Source organism: Peromyscus leucopus, chromosome 20, assembly GCF_004664715.2.
Source record: "Peromyscus leucopus breed LL Stock chromosome 20, UCI_PerLeu_2.1, whole genome shotgun sequence".
NCBI lineage: Eukaryota > Metazoa > Chordata > Mammalia > Rodentia > Cricetidae > Peromyscus > Peromyscus leucopus.
In genome coordinates this window covers 4,635,149-4,656,051 of record NC_051080.1, presented here as the reverse complement: position 1 = coordinate 4,656,051, position 20,903 = coordinate 4,635,149, and the positions used below count along the sequence as shown (strand labels likewise).

Sequence of the window (20,903 nt, the reverse complement as noted above, 5' to 3'; positions counted from 1 at the left end):
AGATGGATGCCTAGCATAAAATGGAGCTTCTTTAGCCATAAGTTTAATTTTAAATATTTTTGTTCATTTTGAAAAATTAATTTTTTTCCCAAGAGGGAACATCCTGCTGTGTAATCAATGCTGGCCAAGAACTGGTTGTGTTCTGGCTAGGGACACGCCTTAAAGAAAAGGCCTGCTCTTTGACCTCCCTTGGCCAGGTCTCCAAAGAGCTGGTTAGGACTGCAAGACCAGTCTTGGCTGCCCTGTTCACACCAGACTCGGTAACTATGAAGAACCACCCACTTCCATGCAGGTGGAAAGGAAGGCGGTCGATCTTTGTAGCCCGTTTGCTTGGGGCTCCAGGACCACCATGTGGCCTTACAGAGTGACCTCCAGCCTGGGGACCTTGGGTTCCTGTAGAATCACTGGACCTTCAAAGGTGCCACAAGCTTGAGCTCCACGATACCCCCTGTTAAAAGGTCCCAGGGAGGTCTGCTGGGCTGCCTTGGTTTCCCCTCTTTACTATTCCACCAGAGGCCTAAACCCAGCACCTTGGGACTTTTTAGCGCTCTGGTCGTTAGTGTCATGGGATCTCACTTGGCAGCGGTCTCGGGACTGACACACCCCACTCCACTATCTCTACTCGATGGGGCGACCGACAGACGTCCTCCTTCCGACAGGGAAGAAGGCGGAGGCCGAGGGCTGCGGTGCCGGTTGGTGGCCATAGTCTTGATTGACAAGGGCACAAGCGGGTGGCCCTGACGTCAGCAGCGGCTGTTTATGAGCGTACAGCCAACGGAAAGGCCGCAGTGCAGCCGAGGACCAATGAAAACTCTCCTGGGCGGGGCGGGGGCGGGGCTTCCACGGGGGGCGGGCGCGGGTAGAGCCCCAGAGCCAACCCCGGGAGACTCAGAGCGCATCCGGTCTTAGCAGAGCTGGGAAGCTCCTGAGTGGCGGCCGGAGAAGGTGCGTGCGGAGCTAGGCCTGGGCGAGCCCGGGGCGAGGGAAGCTGCGGGAGCAGGAGCGGGAGTGGGTAGGTTAGCTCCCGTGTTCCGACAGCTCAGTCCCTCGGAACCGGGCCGGCTCTGCGTCGAGATCGGAGCCGGGACGCGGAGGGACTAGGGCCGCGCCTGCGCAGCAGCGCGGGCGGGGGCGGGGCGGGGGCGAGTCTGCGGGGGTCTCCCGGGCGTTTGGGCCCGGTGTTTGCAGCCGAGGCCTCCGAGCGACCCTCGCTTGCTGCAGGGTCCCTTTTCAGTTCCCACCATCTTCCAGCTCAGCCGCGTTCCGGGCTTGAATTCGAGACAGGTTTCCCCCCCACACACACCACCACCACCACCTCCCGGCTTGGAGGAAAACGAAAGGGAAAGCTGGGTGGTGTGTGCGCGCTCCCGCCCCACCCCGCGATCGCTGCTCGGCGGCGCCTTCTCGGGTTCCCCTCCGCCCAGCCTGGGTAAGCCGCCGGGGTCGGGGACTCGAGGTAGGCCTGGTTAGGCAGACTGCCCTGTCACGGCGGGCCGGGTGATGTCACACTTGTCTGTGACACGCGGGATTCCTTGGTTACTTGGAAGCCAACGGTAGAGGCCGGAGGTGAGAAGACCCGGGGCTGGCCCGGCTTCCCAGCCCCAAGCAGCAGCCCCCCCCCTGATCTGATAGATTATCTCCGGACAGGTGAGGTGGCCTTGATTGCTTGGCCCTGAACCCCGTGGGAGTCTCAAAGTCTGCGCCGGAAGGGTGGCGATGGGCGGTTCTTTCCCTTGGAGCGACTTAACTAAACCTGTGATAAGTAGACTTTGGCATTTCTCTTTTCTTCTTTTCACCAACAACGAGAACAAGCTGTCTCGTGCTAGGCCAGGTTGCATTTCCTGTCCGATCAGGCTGCTGTTGACCAAACCACAACAAAACACTTTGAACTTGAGACTCTCCAGTTACACAAACACTTGGGAATGTGTAACACTGTAGAAGAGCTGACTGCCGGAAACACAGACAGGGAACTTAAGGTTAAAGGTCAATGGCAGAATGTCTAGTTACTTATTGATATTTATGTACAATTTACCTTGGGGCTGTAAGGGTAGTTTAAGAGAGACGGTTCAAGAAAGATTTCTCTGGATTGCATAATCATGTTTTCATGGCTTCTGCAAACACTCGAGTCTGTAATTGTTACATTTATTTTCCTTGGCGTTTCTTTATTGTCTAATATTGTTTCTGTTCTAGCTTGGAGAGTAAATTGACATTTAGAGTCTCTTCGGTTTTCCTCCGGTAGAGAATGGCTTGAGTCCTTGAGAAATACAGTCTGTAACTTGGATTTTCCATTATTCATTATGTGGAAATACGGTTGTGAAACCCTAAACACAACCGGTTCTCCTCTCCCTGTTGTTCTGAACGAAGCCTTTCTTTCCTAGTGACTAAGAAAAGGAAAAATTAATTTGAATACTTAGCATTTCCAGTTTTTCCTCATTACAGATATAGTTAATGTTCTTGGTAGAAGTGCTAAAAACACGAGTGTGGTAGGGATCAACATGTGTTTTGGAGAGTTATGAAGTTGCTTAATCAAAGTTTACTTTTCGATTGTGGGTGAAATGCAGTGTACTGTAAAGGTCAGGAGACCTAAATCTGGTTCTGACTCGCCTGTTTTAACTTTCTGATGTTGGTTCGGGCAGTGGTGGTGCATGCCTTTAATCCCAGCACTCGGGAGGCAGAGGCAGGCGGATCTCTGTGAGTTCTAGGCCAGCGTGGTCTACAGAGCAAGATCCAGGACAGGCACCAAAACGACACAGAAACCCTGTCTCGAAACCAAAACCAAAAACTTTCTGATGTTGGTCAAGTCAGTACTAATGTCAGTTTAGCGCCTTACAAAGAAATCATATACCTTTTTTGGGGTTTGTTTGTTTGAGACAGGGTTTCTCTGTATGACCCTGGCTGTCCTGTAACTCGCTCTGTAGACCAGGCTGGCTTCAAACCCAGAGACCTGCCTGACTCTGCCTCCCGAGTGCTACTGGGATTGAAGGTATGAGCCACCACTGCCTGGCATACATATTTTTCTTATTAAGAGTTGGTAGAACTGGTATTAATTGTGTGTATATTAAAATTGAAGAGGAGGTTAAATTAAGTAAAATTGTTTTCTCAAGGTTGTGTGGTAGAAAAGGCAGGATGTGTATGTAACTCTAGGTCTGGTTCTCTTGCCACTGTTAGTAAAAACACTTTAATGTGGGACTGTCGTCTGCTTTTTTTCATGGGCTAATTGTGAAGATAATAGGGTTGTGTTTCAGTGTATGCAATTTAACAACTAAGGTACAAGTGAAACACTTTCACACATTTAAATACTAGATTGTGAGTTGCCTGTTTTCTGCCCTCCTGCTGTGTTAATTCACCCATCTTGAACTCTGTCCCTGCACATCCAGAAGGGATCAGATTGATGCTGTCATTGGGGATAATGTACTGACTTGAAGAGTTTCATTTGATTTCATAAACTACCCAAAGGTATTAGTCCCCTTTGGGAAACCACTCATCATGTTCTCACGTCTGAGTTTTTATTTGCTATTTTGACTTGGCTCTAAGATCTGGTACAAATGTCTTCTGTCTCTTCCAGTTTTGTAACCAAATTTCATGGAAGCACATACTCTCCAAATACAGTATTCAAGACCAGAGAGAAAGGCTGTAGAGAATGGCTTGCATTTGCGTAGGTTCCACTATGAGTGGGCCAGCTAAGGAATGTTGAAGTTCTAGGACTCTTTTGTTCCTAATTTATGCTTTTTTTTAATAAATTATTTTTTATTTTGTGTGCATTGATGTTTTGTCTGATTGTATGCCTGTGTGAGGGTGTTAACTATAGTTGTGAGCTGCCATGTGGGTGCTGGGAATTGAACCCAAGCCCTCTGGGAGAACAGCCAATCCTCTTAACCACTAAGCCATCTATCTCTCCAGTCCCTCTACTTGTTGTTTTGGGGGGGATAAACAAGGTCTTATTAGCTGGGGAGGGATACTGGTTTCTAATGGAAGATTATGTACTTAGGACATTGAAACCTTATGCTTCATTTCTCTCGAGTTGTGGTTTAGAGAGGGAGATTCAGCAGTTTCAGACTTGGTTCAAAAAAATAAATTTGAGCCAAATGTATCAGTGCACGCGTTTAATCTTAGCACTCAGGAGGCTGTCAGACCTCTGTGAGGTCGAGGCCAGCTTGGTCTACATAGAGTTTCAGAATGGCCAGGGATGCATAGAGAGAACCTGTCTCAGAAGAATTGAAAGTGGGAGGCATTCCTTCAGTAATGACTGGTTCTGAGGTCGCCCTCTCCAGAGAGAAATGGAGTGGTAGCTTGACCCAGGGATTTGGGTTCAAATTAAGAGAGAGCTCTAGGATTCAGTTCTCCTTATGATGTAGGCCCAGCCTCACAGAAACAAGGTACCTTGGATCATCTGGAAACTGAGCCGACTGCTTCCTAGAGTAGCAAAAGCATCAAGCTAGTAACTAAGTTAACTTGAACAAACTCTGCCATGGCCGCCTATCACCTAGTTGCTAGGCTGCCTCAAAGCACCTAGTGGCCCTCTGGGGCAGGAGGTCCAGTAAATGTGTTGGAGGAAAGGTATGCCATTTAAACAGAAGTTGTTTTAACTAGGAATGGGGTTTATCAGACCCTTCCAATTCCGGTTTGTTGGACTTCACCTTACCTATTTGCTTCACTTCCTGATAAAGAAGCATTAAGCCTTCATGATGTAGCTGCTGAGAGTTACATATTTTTAAACAGTTTTCATGATCTATGTAAATCAGGCTTAAATAGAAGTCTACTAAACCCAGACTTTTTGGTGACATGCAGTGAGCTTGTCCTATGCACAGTGTCTGTGCTCTTAGCTGTACCATCTCACATGAAGTAGAGGGTTGTATGTTCCTGGTTTGTAAATGAGGACACTGGAGCACAGTGAAGTTCAGTACCAGAAGCTTGCTGTGGAAGCATCTAAGTGAAGGGTCTGGTTTTGTTTGGTGCTTGGGAATGATGAGCGCTCCATCTGCAGTGTCACCGATCAAAGGCCGGATGTGGGTATACAGAGCCGGAAACTAGTCCCTCCCTTTAAGATTCCATTTCCTGTGGGGGGGCTGTGTGTAGAGGTCAGAGTACAGCAGTCAGGGGGTGGTTTGCTCATACATGTGGGTCCAGGGGATCAAAAACTCTGTCTAGTTAATCAGTCATCAGCCCTGGGTTTTTCTTTTACTTAACAATTTAGTCCCTTATGGAGGTGCAGGAGAGCAGTCAAGATAGTTGAAGTAGCTGGGCAGTGGTGGCGCACACCTTTAATCCCAGCACTCGGGAGGCAGAGGCAGGCAGATCTTTGTGAGTTCCAGGACATCCATGGCTACACAGAGAAACCCTGTCTCAAAAAGCAACAACGGGCTGGAGAGATGGCTGAGAGGTTAAGAGCACCAGCTTCTCTTCCAGAGGTCCTGAGTTCAGTTCCCAGCACCCACATGGTGGCTCACAACCATCTGTAATGAGATCTGTCACCCTCTTCTGTATACATAATAAATAAATAAATCTTAAAAAAAAAGCAACAACAGCAGCAAAAATGATAGTTGAAATTGAAGCGATAGTGTGGGAAGGTAAAACAAAGTAGTAATTCACGATCTAGTATGTATATCTAAATGTGTTCCTTTGACTTATTAATGTTAGATTGTGCACATTGAAGCAGTAAGTCCTGTGGTTTTCAACTGTGATGCTTTGTTTGCAGTAGGTTTAGAGGCTTCTGCATATTTCATTTGTGCTGTATTTAGTATATGTGTTGAAACAAAATGACTTGTTTTGTTTTGTTTTGTTTTGAGTGATGGGTAGGGCCTTTTACATGCTGTGAAAGCACTCTGTCACTCAGCTGTCCCCAGTGCTTACAGGGTTTGTGTGTGTGTATTCAGGCTTTGAAGGCATGACCACTATTAGATAATAATCTTTTGTTTTAGGACAAGGGTAAGAAAGGTCCCTGGGACAGAAACGGGATTTAACAGGACAGGCTGGCCTTTATCCTGCCAGGCAAAAGGAGGTCACGGTAAAACCGTGCAGTAAGCTTGGGAGTTTTTGTTGTGCGTGCGTGCGTGCGTGCGTGCGTGCGTGCGTGCGTGCGTGCGCTTGTGCGTTTGTGAGTCCTGAGGATCGATGTGGGGCCTTGGTCCTATTCCGCAAGTGTTCTGTCTCTGAGCCATGCCCTCAGGCTAGGGTGGTCTTGTTTTCAGAGGTCTCAACTATGAAACCCAGGGCAATACTGAACCCTGCCCTGTCCAGCCTTCCATGCTGGGTTCGTTAGGTTCCTCCCAGCTCTTGCTTTTTGTTCTGTGATTTGGTCTGGCTCTAGCAGAGGAGGCTGCCCCTGTCACCACAGGTTTTGGTGACACGTCAACAAAACTCTAGCAATATATGCATAACACATTTGGATAAGCTCTGTTAATATTTGGAGTTACGCTGCCTTAAAGATACAGCCATAAAGTGAGGTGCAGAGTCAAAGAATTTTGGTTGTAACTAAAACATCTGAGCATTTCTTTTTCCTTTATACATGCAGTATAAACAAATTCCCCAATGCCCCAGAAGGCACTGCCATTTAATTTTGTGTAAATAATCCCTCATACTATTTCAGAGTTTAGTATTTCTAGAATTAGGTTTCTGTATGAATTAAAGTTTATAATGAGATAGACCAGTGATCCCCCCCCCACACACACAGGGTTTCTCTGTAGCTTTGCGCTTTTCCTGGATCTCACTCTGTAGACCAGGCTGGCCTCGAACTCACAAAGATCTGCCTGCCTCTGCCTCCCGAGTGCTGGGATTAAAGGCATGTGCCCCCACCGCCAGGCTGATTTCCTTTTTAAAACTAAGCTTCATTATATAGCCCAGGCTACCCTCATCGTTAAATTTATCCTGCCTCTGTCTCCCAAGTGCTGAGATTACAGAGATGTACCACCATACCTGGCTTGTTGATTTTTGTAATAGTCTTAGTTGTATGTCAGAAATACTACAGTAAATTTTGCAGCAATTTGGACCCCCATATATACTGGAATGGTGTTTATTTTTGTAGTATCTGGGATTGAGCCTAGGGCTTCACTTGTGCCAGGCAGGTGTTCTACCATTGAGCTATACCTTCAGTCCAGTGTTTCTCTTTTTTCCCTTGGCAAAAACATAAAGCATTGCCTCTTTAAAAATAGGAAAATCCAACACATGGCCCAATACAGAAGAGGGTCTGCTGCTGTACAAAACATCCTAATTTGGATTTTTTTTTTTTAATTGTATAGGTCAGGGCCAGGCATTGTGGCATATACCTTTAATGCTACCACTTGGGAGTCAAGAGCAGGTGGATTTCTTTTGTGAATTCCAGGCCAGCTAGGGCTATATGGTGAGACCCTGTCTCAAAAAAGAAAAGAGGAAAGGGAAGGAAAAAAAAACCACAAAACCTTGAGGGAATATTTCATCTCTGGTTATACCTTTATCCTGCCTAATTTGGAACAACTCTAGAGCAAAGTTACATTTCCTTCCTTCTGAGACCTGCTTTTCCCCTTACATTTCAACATTTCCAAAATAAAATATGGCATATACATTAAGTAAGTACATTACTGCTTTAAAAATAAGTTCAGAATTTTTATCACTCTGTGTATGTATATGGTGTGTGTGTGACCATGGGTGTGTATGTATATGGTGTGTGTGTGCCCATGGGTGTGTATGTATATGGTGTGTATATGCCCATGGGTGTGTATGTATATGGTGTGTGTGTGCCCATGGGTGTGTATGTATATGGTGTGTGTGTGACCATGGGTGTGTACGTGACACAGCGTTTGTGTGGAGGCCGGAAGGTAACTTGTGAGAGTCAGCACTGTTTCGCTGGGAATGGATCTCAGGCATTAGGCCTGCAAAGCAAGTGCTTTTATTTTATATGAGCCGCCCTTGGGCCCTTCATTGCCCGCCCGCCCCTCTGTACTAACAGTAGTAACTTGCCGTAGTTAGCATATTTCACCTAACGTCTGAAATAGACTGGGCATGGTGGTACAGGCTTTTAGTCCTCGTTCTTACACAGACGTTGTTTTACCCTTTTTTTTTTTTTTTTAAGACTGAGTGTTTTGCATGCAAATATGTCTGTGCCCCGAGTGTGCCTGGTGCCTTCAGAGTTCCAAAGAGGGAGTTGCGTCCCCTGGAGCTGGAGTTGCAGCTCTAAGCTGACATGTGGATGGTAGGATTGAACCTGATCCTGTGAAAGTGGCTGGTGCTCTTAGCTGCTAAGCCCTCTCCAGCCCCTCTCTTTCTTTTTTTTTTTTTTTTTTTAAATCAACTGAAAGCCCCAGAAAGAGGCAGGCAGCACTTTCGGGAACACGTCAGAGAGCAAACCGGAAAGAAGAGGTTTTGCCATGGTGTTCTCTCAGAGGGTCTGGTTACATGAGTATTGCCCCTTTCTGACTAACAGCCCCTGGGTATTAAGGCCCCCGCCCCCTATTGCTGATTGAAATTGGAAGCAAGAGGTACTTTAGCACTTGTCCTGGGAGTACTGAGAAACTTGGCTGTGGAGGTTGCAGGTTCTCCCTGGGGACGCCATTAGGAGTGTTAATGGAAGCCTTAAAGACACTTTCCAGTTGCTGGATTGTACCATCCTGTAAGTGTGCTCTCTGGAGAATGCACTCGTCATGGTTGTGGAAGACTCTGCTTGGCCTTGCAACAGCCTGCAATAATTGCACCATCTAGACCAAGAGGGCACAGAGAGAGGCCAGTGACTGGAGAGGACAGCAGCAGCCTTGGTGAGGTCTGCGGCTTCTCACCAGATCTGTTCTTAGCCTGAATTAACTAGAGTCAAGGTAAGTAGGGTGATGGTGAGAAAGGAGGCCGCCTGAGAAAGCCAGTCTGTACCTTTGGGATGGCTTCTTTTGAGGGAAGAGAGCCTCAGGAAACCACTGGGGCGGCGACCCTTACGAACTGCATCTTTGTCCTCAGAAGTTGACTTTAGGGTTGTAACTGATTGCAGGCTAATGGTTCTTTTCCTTCCCCCTGCCCTTTTCGGTGGATTGGGAATAGAGTAGGCATTGTGTGTTTAGTAAGAACTGGTGTGTGTGTGTGTGTGTGTGTGTGTGTGTGTGTGTGTGTGTGTGTGTGTGTTTAGGAAAGATGAAAGCTCTCAATCAGATCTTAGTTCTTAGACTGAATGTGTTTATTTGGGATTGCATGTGAGATAGAAGGAGCAAAACTTAATCCGGCTTAATGGTCTTGGTGTGATGTAACTGGATATGGTTTGGTTGGGTTTTAGTTTTTGCTTTTAAATGTGTGTGGGGTGTTGCGCTGCCCATGTTTGGCTCACAAGGTCACAGTGGAAAGAGGTTGGTAGAGGCCCTGCTTCGGTTTTAAAATGCAGTCTGAATTACTGGAACTGTTGGGAAAATCTGAATAAGGTCTGTGATCATTGTGAATCAGGTGATCATTGCTTCATAATTTTCTGGTTTTGATGAGTATTTTCCAGATACACGCATTTATTAGAACATTGTCTACACAGTTTAAGAAAAATATTTTAAGTATTTATATTAAATATTGTTAAATGTGGAGGAGTGAAAAGTCAGATTTTAATATTTAGGAAATCTAAGAGGAGACTATGAGCTGGGTGGTGAGGTTGCTCAGTGGGTAGTGTGCTTCCCATGAAAATGTTAAAGCCCTGAATGTGAGTCCTCGGAGTCTGTGTACAAGCCAGGCGAGGTAGCTCCCATATTTGACCTCAGTGCCCCTACCGGGAGAGAGGAGGCGGAGACAATAGAATCCCTAGCAGCTCACAGGCCAGCTAGCCTGGAGCTTCCAGTAGTGAACAACAGATGACTGTCTAAAGTGGAAGAAGTGAGGACCGAGACCCAAGCTCAGCATCCTCTGACCTCAGCATGCATGCTGTGGCAAGCACATGTCCACAGTGGCATGCCTTACAATCGAGAGAAAACACACACACACACACACACACACAAGTTTTTTTTGGTTTTTTTTTTTTTTTTTTTTTTTTTTTTTTTTTGAGACAGGGTTTCTCTTTGTAGCTTTGCGCCTTTCCTGGAACTCACTCTGTAGCCCAGGCTGGCCTTGAACTCACAGGATCTTTCTGCCTGCCTCTGCCTCCCGAGTGCTAGAATTAAAGGTGTGCGCCACCACTGCCCGGCACAACAAAGATTTTAAAAAGAAAATAGAGGGAATATTTATACAATTAACATAAATTTTTCTGTAAGAAAGGTTCCAAGGAAGTCAGACATGGTGGCACATGCCTTTAATCCCAGCACTTGGGGGGCAGAGACAGGCAGATGTCTGAGTTCCAGGCCAGCCTGGTCTATGTAGTGAGATCCAGTCTAGTCAGAGCCTCTAGTAAGGCCATGTCTTAGACAGATGACTGGGCAGGAACTGGAGAGGTGACTCAGCATTTAAGAGCACTTGCAGCTCTTCACAAGGGTCCATTTAGCTCCCAGCACTCACATCAGCTGACACATACCCATAAAGGGAAACAATGACATTTTTTAAAGGTTCTAGTACTATAAAAATAGACAAAACAGAAATTTCTTCTTGTGTACTTTTTTGGTTTTTCGAGACCCGGTTTCTCTGTGTAGCTTTGGAGCCTGTCCTGGAACTAATGCTGTAGAACCAGCTGACCTTGAACTCACCTCTCCCTCTGAGTGTTGGGATTAAAGGTGTGTGCCACCACTGCCCGGCTTCCTTGTGTATCTTCCATGGAGATACAGAAATTTTAAAAAGTGTGACTTCTGTGAAGTTTTCAAAGTATGTTAGTGGAAATTGCCTGCCTGCATGTATATAGCTAGAACGGAAGCCCTAGCACAAGAACCGACTTCATTCCTTTGTGGTGGCACGCTCACTTAATCCCAGCACTCCAGAGGTGGGGGCAGACAGGTTTCTGTTGCAGACCTGCCTAGTCTGTGTATTGGAATTCCAGCCAGGCCAGCTAGGGCTTACAGTGTGGGACCATGTCTGAAAGGAATAAATGTCTGACAACTTTTTCTTTTCTTCTTTTTTTCTTTTTTACGTCTTTGAGGTACTTTCCTGAGATGTAGATACAGTTCATCTCGAGTATCTCGAGACAGTGACAGAACTATTCCAAGGCTCGCAAAGCCCTTGCTGGCAGAGCCTCGAGTTCAGGCCCTAACACCGAGTCCATCCGTGGACAGTGAGAACTAACTCCTAGAAGTTGTCCTTTAAAAATGGTAAAAATTGGGCTGGAGAGATGGCTCAGTGGTTAAGAGCACCAACTGCTCTTCCAGAGGTCCTGAGTTCAATTCTCAGCAACCACATGGTGGCTCACAACCACCTGTAATGAGATCTGGTGACCTCTTCTGGCCTGCAGGGACACATGCAGGCAGAATACTGTATACATAATAAATAAATAATAAATCAAAAAAAATGGTAAAAATTGTTGTCCTTTAAGAATTGTAATTACTTCTGAAATAATGGAAGTCAAATGATGATAAAATAGTTTTAGGGAGAAGATGGTTTCATGCCTTTGTCCTCTTTAAAGGAGTTGATAGGGGCCTTTTAATTTTTCAAAACTTGTATAGTGCTTTTTCTTTTTTTAAATGTGCTTGTGCTTTTAAATGTTCCGGTGCCTATAAAATCTTTTTCTTCTTTTCAGCGGGTGTGCCGAGCAGACTTCGGAACCATGAACGTATTTGATCGGAAGATCAACTTTGACGCCCTCTTAAAATTTTCCCACATGTAAGTGGTTTAACCTTGACTGTGGTCCCTTGCTGCATTTCTTGTCATACCTCGTTTCTTTCCCTGGTTGGGTAACTTTATAGATGTCAGTAAACAAATCGTCGGCTAGATTGCGGAGAAGCCAGATTCTAGGGGCTGCGTGTACGAGTCACCTGTTCTGGTTGGGCACTGACGCTCGGGCATTTGGGCTTGGGCTCTTTAGCAGATTCTGTTAACCCATTTTCCAAACATCCTTTTTATTACACTATCTTCCCAAAGTATCTCTGACTGTTGATAATAGAACTTTCGCTTGCAGAGAAATGATTTGTAGCTTAGAGCTCAGTCCAGCCCTGACGTGTCTCGAACGCTCTCTCCTAGAACCCCCTCCACACAGCAGCACCTCAAGAAGGTCTATGCCAGCTTTGCGCTCTGTATGTTCGTGGCGGCGGCAGGGGCCTATGTCCATGTGGTCACGCACTTCATTCAGGTAAGAGCACATTTCTCTCCATTAGGAAGAAACCGCTTAGCGGGGGAGTCATTCCTGTGCCCTCCTTCATATCTTTATAGTAATTTGGGACGCTATTACAGCGTTCAAGTTTTCTGCAACCGTTCCTCTCTTAGAAGCTGAACACAGAAATCTCTTCACTGGGAATTCGGCCCTAAAGGTGTGCAGCTGAGGTTGGCTGACGCACGAGACCCCATCCTCAGATGTGAACCAGGTGCCGGCACTTCTTGGCACGGTGCCCATACCCTCTTGTTTGTCGCCTCAGTGACTGGAAGGCTTGGAACAAAACACCAGTTACATAACTCACTGTCAGGATAGCAAGGTTGGGACTTGTACAGACTGGGCCATTGAATTATGTTCATGCTTGGGAGAAACCTTCAGCAACTCATTGTCCGGGAGGGCAGTTTGGGTTTGGCCCGCAGAAGTAGAGGCACATTTTTATTTTTATTTAAAGAATAACCAAAAAGTTTGAAGTTTCCCTAGTAGCCAGACTTCAGAGTGCCTGTTTGTAGCGTAAGTACAGAGGTATATCTGTGTTGACATTGCCCGTCCTTTTGTTCAGGAATCTCCTGCCAAGGGTTATATGACAAATTGCTCCAGGCACTCAAAAGGGCAAGGCTTTGATCCTTGAGTTCAAAGCAAGTTGTAGGTCTTTCTGCTTTCTGGTTGTTGTGTATTTTTGCGGTTTGTTTGAAGTAATGTAAAATGCACTCGGTTCTCAATACAGACCGACTGCATTTGGGGACTCAGCTGCTCCAGGATCGTGCTTCACGCACACGGGCTGCTTGTGCAGGCCCAACGCCACCTTTCTGCTGTGTCGTGTGCACCAGCGATTGAACCAGGCTTCCATGCACGCTTCCAGCGCTGAGCTGCACACCAGCCTGGTTTAGACTTTAGATCGGCTCTTCCGTAGTTCTGGCTGGACACTCTGCTTGCCCCTGCCCCGCCCCCAAGTGCTGCATTGCCGTTAAAAGTGTCCACCGCCATGCCTGCCCTGCCCTGTGCTCTCCTGAGTTGGCCAGAGACAACAAGCTAAGTGCTGTCTTCATATGATGGTTGACTTACTTCAGGAAGAAGACACACTTGGCAGCTCTGTGAATAAGACTATGACACATGAGTGTCCTTAAAAAGAAACACATATTGGGGCTGGAGAGACGGATCAGAGGTTAAGAGCACCAACTGCTCTTCCAGAGGTCCTTAGTTCAATTCCCAGCAACCACATGGTGGCTCATAACTATCTGTAATGAGATCTGGTGCCCTCTTCTGTATACATAACAATATAACATAATAAATACATATACATATACAAATACATAATAATACATAATAAATAAAGAAGGAAGCCGGGCGGTGTTGGCGCACGCCTTTAATCCCAGCACTTGGGAGGCAGAGGCAGGCGGATCTCTGTGAGTTCGAGGCCAGCCTGGTCTCCAAAGCGAGCTCCAGGAAAGGCGCAAAGCTACACAGAGAAACCCTGTCTCAAAAAACAAAAAAAAAAAAAAAAAAAGAAAGAAAGAAACACATACAGCAAGGCTGTGTGTTAATCATTTTGTGAGAATCTGACTGAAGGGTTGCAGAAACCTCTGTATACTCCCAGGACACTCGGTTACTCATTCAGCATTCACTTTATAACTGTATAACCTCTTACACAGTGACCATGATGAAACTGTGCCTTTCTTTAAGGGCAGGAACTGCAGTGCCCATGATTATCCTCAGTGGTTTCCTCCTAATAACCGTGGCTGGGCTTCCCTTTAAAAATGTTGTTTTTGTTACAAAAGTAATGTTACTATAGGAAATTCAGAAATAGCTGAGCGATTTTAAACCTCCAGAAGCCAGACATCTGTGTGCATCTGTAATGCCAGCACTGCCGAGCAGAGGCTGCAGGACCCCGAGTTCAAGCCTCCCCCCAAACCTTCCCTAATCCTGTCAGCCAGGAGTGTGTGAGCCTGGGAGTGTGTGAGCCTGGCTGTGCCACAGGGATGCGTTTCTTCCTTCTACCATTTGGGTCCCGGGGATTAGATAACGCAGGTCAACTGGTGTTTTTGTATTGTTCATTTTTCCTCCTCCTAAAGTGAACATAAAGGAAGGAGTCATTGCTGCTGTCCTACAGATGCAGTGTGCTTCTCAAATTTTTCTGTATAGCTCGACCTGAGTAGTTCTGTAAATAAAGGACCTCAGAGGGCCTTTGGCATCGATGATGGTCTTAGCTCTTACGTCCAGACCTCTGCTTTCTCCCCCTCCATTCCCTTCTGAGAACATACTACCTTTTCCTCTGCCGCTAGAAAAAGAAGCAGATGTTAGAAATTTCAGATGAGTGTTTGAACCCAGTAACCAGGAAACTGAATTTTTGTGTGTTGACTCTCTCCAGGCCGGCCTGCTCTCTGCCTTGGGCTCCTTGGGCTTGATGATTTGGCTGATGGCAACACCTCATAGCCATGAAACTGAGCAGAAAAGATTGGGACTTCTCGCTGGCTTTGCTTTCCTCACAGGTATGTGAAGAGCTTGTCTCCTGGGGCTGGAAGAGGTGTTAATTTTTAGTTCTTGTTTAGACTAAAACCTGTTTAACTCTACCTTATCCAAGTAACATAGATTTTTTTGTCTGCACAGTTCTCTCTGCAGCGTTTCCCCAAATCCCGTCACACTGCTGTGGTTTCTTTCTTTTGGTCTCCTTGATCTGTACCCCAGTCAGTCACACTTGGATTTGAGTGTTTGCTTTGTTCTGGCTTTGTGCTCCTTCCTTGTTGCACGTAGATTTTAGAATTCTCATTGAGGAAAACAAGATGGGAGCTATAGATAAAGGACTTGAAATGCCCCGGGTTCTGGTAGTCTGTACGGTGTTCAGGGTATTTTAGAAAGAAAGAGATTTAGGATTGAAGACTAGGCTCAAGGAACACCAGTTGTTGGAGGTGTGGGGGATTATCAGGGAGGAAATAGCCAGAGTAGGAGAAATGCTGGGCTGCAGCGGGTTGCTCTCCTGTGGTCATGTGATCCCCTGGAAAACTGGTCTGGCCGCTCTTCACTGCAGAGGTGTTGATCCAGCAGGACCGCGAGGTCACTGGCTGCCAGGCCGTTTCCATCCTCTTGCCCGAGTCCTAATCTGGCTCACGTTACAGTCTCAGGGATACATGGCACTTGACATTTCTGCTTGTTCGTTATTTCTAATTTCTGTTCTTCCTGAGAACATCCATGGCTTTGAGCTAACGGGAGACATACATCTATGAATTAACTCAGTTATCTATTCTCTTGAAATAAGGAAAGGGTAGAGTAAAAGGTAGAGTAAAAGAATTGCTTTGGGCCGGGCGGTGGTGGCGCACGCCTTTAATCCCAGCACTTGGGAGGCAGAGCCAGGCGGATCTCTGTGAGTTCAAGGCCAGCCTGGACTACCAAGTGAGTTCCAGGAAAAGGCGCAAAAGCTACACAGAGAAACCCTGTCTCGAAAAACCAAAAAAAAAAAAAAAAAAAAAAAAGAATTGCTTTGGTTCTTATGTTAGTGTGTGTGGTTTTTTTGTTTTGGTTTGGTTTTGTTTGTTTTTTAAATGAGAATGAATGCCTGTGATCAGAATCGATGGTAATTTGTGTTCTGGGGTTTGTTTTCTAGGAGTCGGCCTGGGCCCTGCTTTGGAGTTGTGCATTGCTATCAACCCCAGGTAACTGGCTGGATTGTGGTCTGTACCTTGTAATGTGCCTTGTAAACACAGTTGCAGCTCTCAACTCAGACCTCTTCTTTCCCAGCATCCTCCCCACTGCCTTCATGGGCACGGCCATGATCTTCACCTGCTTCAGCTTGAGCGCACTCTACGCCAGGCGCCGGAGCTACCTCTTCTTGGGAGGTATGGACGGAAAACGAGCTCTGGGCTCTGCTCTGGTAGGGTTGTCAGCGGCCCCTTTCCTACCTCAAGTCTCTCGGGACTCGGGTTAGCATTAAAAGCCTTCCTTTGGGGAGACGGTTAGAAACGGCCTTGATGAGATTGTCCCTGCCCTGCTTTGGCTTTTCTCGTGACGACTTTTGCCTTGTCTTACTAGGCGTCTTGATGTCAGCCATGAGCCTCATGTTCCTGTCCTCGCTGGGGAACCTTTTCTTTGGATCCATTTGGCTGTTCCAGGTGAGATCTCCTATAGAATTTCCAGCAGCCATTTGTCCCATACATTTTTCTCACCTAATTCTAAGTCAAAGAGGTCACTCCTCGGGCTGGAGAGATGGCTCAGAGGTTAAGAGAAGAGCACTTGCTGCTCTTCCAGAGGTCCTGGGTTCAATTCCCAGCACCCACATGGTGGCTCACAACCATCTGTAATGAGATCTGGTGCCCTCTTCTGGTATGCGCAGGCAGAACACTGTGTACATAATAAATGAATCTTTAAAAAAGAAAAAGGTGACTTCTAGAGCCCTTCCTTTCTTGGGGCAGTGCCTGACAGACCTTCAGCACCTTCAGAGACATTTCCTTCTGCCATGTGGGGCGCAGCTGAGGAGAATCGTTTGCTCAGAGACTGTTCCCCTCAGTCCGGATTAGTGACCTGAGGGGGTGAAAACAGAATTGTGTCTTGAGAAGGGATACGGACTTGGCTGTCTTGTGGGTTAGCATGTGATGTGGTTCCCCACTACTACATCTACCACATGTAACTCTCTCTCTCTCTCTCTTGTTAGGCAAACCTGTATATGGGGCTGCTGGTCATGTGCGGCTTCGTCCTTTTTGATACTCAGCTCATTATTGAGAAGGCTGAAAATGGAGATAAGGATTACATTTGGTGAGTGTGAGAATTGGTCTGCAGTGAATAAAGGCTGACACAAACTGTCCGTTCCATCGCTGTATGCACATGTGAAATTTTGGGTTTTTGTTTTTTAAGAGGCAAGGTCTCAGGTAGTCCAGGCTGGCCTTGAACTCACAGTGTAACTGAGGATGACCTTGAACTTCTGATCCTCTATTTCCTGAGTGCTGGGATTACAGGCAGGCATGCACCAGTGGTTTATGCTGGGGATTGGATACAGGGCTTCGCCGTGCTGGGCAAGCAGTCCAGACAAGCTGTGGCACTGGAGCCGGGTTAGGACCCCGGCACAGCACGGCACAGTTGGAAGAGCTTCCGCCCGGCATCCAGGAGTAAAGAGCTTTCTCTTTTGTTTTCAGTGGGAACGATGAGAGGGTGCATAATTTATGTAGAACAGTCCTTTGGGGCTCATCTCTGCTCATATTGGTTCTTGGGAGTTCCGGCTTCAGACTTGGTCTCTGTTCAGTACAAAGCCTGGTCTCACGATGCCTCGTGGATCTGTTGAGTTGAAAAGGATAGCAGATGTTTCCTGGGGGGTGGGGAGCTTCCTGGTGCAGGTGGGAGAGTGCTGTGAGTGAGCTAACGCTTGTCTGTCTTTTAGGCACTGCGTGGACCTCTTCTTAGACTTCGTCACACTCTTCAGGAAGCTCATGCTGGTCCTGGCTTTAAATGAGAAGGTTAGTGCGCCTGTGCACGCCTGTGTGCGTGTGAGGTGGGCACAGTTGGTATTCACCATGGGGGGCAAAAGTAGGTGAACCCAGTCTTCACGAACAAAGAAAAAAGACCAAGTAAAGACAGTTCCCTTAAGTCTTAACTAATCCCAGGGACGAGTTTCAAATGGCAGACAGCTTTGGTGGCTGTGAAAGCAGTGTGCCTTACGAAGAATTGTTTCCTTCTTTGGTTTTTCAAGACAGGGGTTCTTGCCAGGCGGTGGTGGTGCACGCCTTTAATCCCAGCACTCAGGAGGCAGAGCCAGGCGGATCTCTGAGTTCGAGGCCAGCCTGGGCTTCCAAGTGAGTTCCAGGAAAGGCACAAAGCTACACAGAGAAACCCTGTCTCAAAAAACAAAACAAAACAAAAAGACAGGGTTTCTCTATGTAGCTTTGGAACCTGTCCTGGAATTTGCTCTGTAGCCCAGGCTGGCCTCGAACTCAGAGATCCACCTGGCTCTGCCTCCCAAGTGCTGGGATTAAAGGCGTGTGTCACCACTGCCCGGCCCTTAAGAAGAATTTAAGGTTACAAAGATAGTTAAGACTCAGAAAAAAGGTGTAATAGAAAACACTGTGTAATGATAGCTGTCTTTTGTCAGAAGTAGATCAGTTTATCCACTTGTTATTCTCTTTCAGTTGTGTTTTAAGTTTCTTATGAGTATGTATGAGTGACTGCATGTATCCATGTATACTACGTGCATTGGATTCCCTGGAACTGGAGGTAGAGACAGTTAGAACCTCAACAGACAGTTCTGAGCCACTGTGTGGATGCTGGCAATCAAACCCAGGCCCTGCGCAAGGGCAGCCAGTGCTCGTGCCTGCTGGGCCGGCTCTCCAGCCCCATCCCTTTGTTAATCTTAATTTTCCCCCATACAGCCGTTTACTAGTCAGTCTAGTCCACGGTCGGGAAACCAGTGAGCCTGTGAGCTGTCCTTCCTAAGCCTGACTCAGGAGGACGAGGTAGTGAGTGCAGTCGGCTGAGGCAGGGACAGGTGGGTGGGGTCTGTTTGAACTGGACGCTGTGGAGATACCTCTGTCCTCAGCTGCTGAACTCTGTTCTTTCCTGTCTGGGCCCGCACTGAGACTGAGTTCCTGCAAGCGTTTCTCATCCTTTTTGTCCAGATCCCTCACAGCCTTTGCCAACACTCATTTGGATTTGCCTGTCGGGGAAAACACTTAGGTGGATTTTCTTCTTCATTGTAGGACAAGAAGAAAGAAAAGAAGTGACCTGGCCCTCGGCCTCCCCCGCTTGACTCCTCCCGCCCCTCCTTCCTCTGCACACATTACAGGTGTCGTGTTCTATGATAATGAAAAGCATCAGAAAAGCTTTTGTACTTTGTGGTTTTCTCTATTTTGAATCTTTTGATCAAAAAACTGATTAGTGAATATAGTTTGGAGTTTGGCTTCATATTCCTGAGGTTCTCCCACGCTCCCTTTTCTGTCAGCCCATCCTTGCTTTGCTCAGGCAGCAGCCAGTCCACCCAGATGAGGAGTGAGGAGCAGATGTCGGCCTTCCTCCACGCCTCCGCAGACGGACCCTCTGGACTGTTGCTGGAGCCTCTTAGGCCCTTGTGTTTGGTTTTCACAGTCCAGCGAGCCTGGGCAGTGTCTTGCCCTGGGGAGGAGCTCGCCTGTCCTGAGTTGTCAGGTTGTCAGCCTGCCAGAGCGCGACTCTGGTGGGTGCTCTTTCTCCTCCTCTGCTACCTGAATTGGTCTGGCAAACGCCTTTCTACCTTGCCATGGAGAGAATGTGGATTTGTGGGTGTTCCCCCCCCCCGGGGGGGGGGGCCCTCAGGGACTCACCTGTTTTCCATCTGTGGGGTGGGCAGGCCTGTGTACAAAGGGCAGAACAGCTGTTTCCGGGCACCGTGAAGTGCTCTGTATGTATGGCAAGGTCGAGTGGCCGCTCTCAAGTTTCCCTATTGTATTTTGTTGTTAAAATGATCACCTTTGTTACTGATTGGCCTCCACTAGGTGGCTGGTTAAGTCTTGGGGGAGGATGGGAAGGGAAAGGTTGAGCCTCAAGGCTGATTGTACCGAATCCTGCCAGAAAAGCCTCTGTAAGGACTGCAGCGAGGGACAAGTCTCCCAGCCGAGCACTCCCTGCGGGGTCTCGACTGTGGTGACTTGAAGGTGGCACACGCTCCACAACTCTTCAGTGCGTTTTTGTCTGTCTGCCTGGACCCTAGTGGAGCCTCAGGCCGGAGATCTGAGGCAGGAGGTTCACTTACAGATGCACTTTAGTTTGGCTGGTTAACCTGTTTCTAGAAATTTGTGATCTGGGCAGAAGCCAGGTGGCCAAACTGGGGGCCCAGTCTGCACAGAGAGTGTCACCACGGGTTGTCGTGGCCCTGGCTGTTTGTGGTTTCAGTTCAAAGGAACGAAGCCCCTGAGAGCCGGTTAGCAGCGGGATGGCGATTGGCCTTCCCTGCTCGCAGCCAGGGCAGTTGAACGCGGTGGTTCCTGGCTCCTGTCCAGGGCACTGCCTCTGCAGCGGTGTGCCCCAGACGGCCTCAGTGCCGCGGCGCTGGCCTGCTGTCCCCTGCTGTCTCCGCCCCGGCCCGGACTTAACCTAAGGGCCATGAGCAGTTCTGCAGAAAGATCGTGCGAGGCCTAAGGATCTGACTTAGCTCCACCTCTTGAAGCCAGCCCACCTCTTACGCTTGTCTGCTTGGGATAAAGGAGTTTTTCTTTAGAAACAGTGCCAAGAATGAGAAGAGATACAACTACTTTTAAAGAAAATGCCTAACGGGTTTTTAATACAGGGGTCGTTGCCGTTTTTACTTCCTAGTTCTTCAGTTTCCAGCTCAGGCTGCGTTCTCTAACTCATACTGTGAAGACAAAGGTGTTTTGATTAAAAAATATATCTACATAGTCTTAATTTGTAAAAAATAAAGAAAATTCCTTAACCTTTGCTGATGTCTAAGTGTGTTGAATGTAAAGGCAGGCTGGGTTGGGGTACGCTTTGGGACATTGCTGGTGGGAGCTGGAGTTAACTAGACTCACTGTGTTCTCATAGAAGCAGAAGCAAGGAGCACACTTAGGCCTCCCGCCCTGGACCCCAGCATGCCACAGCCTCCAGCCCCCCCCCCAACCTTCGATGGTGGTAGTGGCTAGTAGAGTTAATTAGGATCTGCATCGGCTTCAAACTGGGGAATGCAGACACTCGCCCTGAGTACTTGAGTTGACTCTGTGTGTGGCCAGGCCCTCCCTATCCCAGCTGCACCGGTGAATAAAATCCTTGTAAGAGCGTGTAAGGTGAGCTCGGTCTGCTCCCGCCCTGT

At 47.5% G+C, this 20,903-nt stretch overlaps 1 protein-coding gene across 2 annotated transcripts; it reads left to right on the top strand.

Moving 5' to 3' along the window:
- The first annotated feature begins 838 nt into the window (after positions 1-838).
- Positions 839-20,533, top strand: Tmbim6 (transmembrane BAX inhibitor motif containing 6). 2 transcript variants are annotated; one of them, XM_028874611.2, is made up of 10 exons: positions 839-945; positions 11,582-11,664; positions 12,022-12,130; positions 14,517-14,637; positions 15,747-15,795; positions 15,881-15,978; positions 16,172-16,251; positions 16,791-16,891; positions 17,511-17,586; positions 18,823-20,533. In XM_028874611.2, exons 2-10 carry the CDS (start codon positions 11,609-11,611, stop codon positions 18,844-18,846), a joined length of 714 nt encoding a protein of 237 aa, XP_028730444.1. In that variant the 5' UTR covers positions 839-945; positions 11,582-11,608; the 3' UTR covers positions 18,847-20,533. The 2 variants fall into 2 exon arrangements, with proteins under 2 accessions (XP_028730444.1, XP_037053272.1); XM_037197377.1 differs by lacking the exon at positions 839-945 and adding an exon at positions 1,546-1,647.
- The last annotated feature ends 370 nt before the right edge of the window (positions 20,534-20,903 follow it).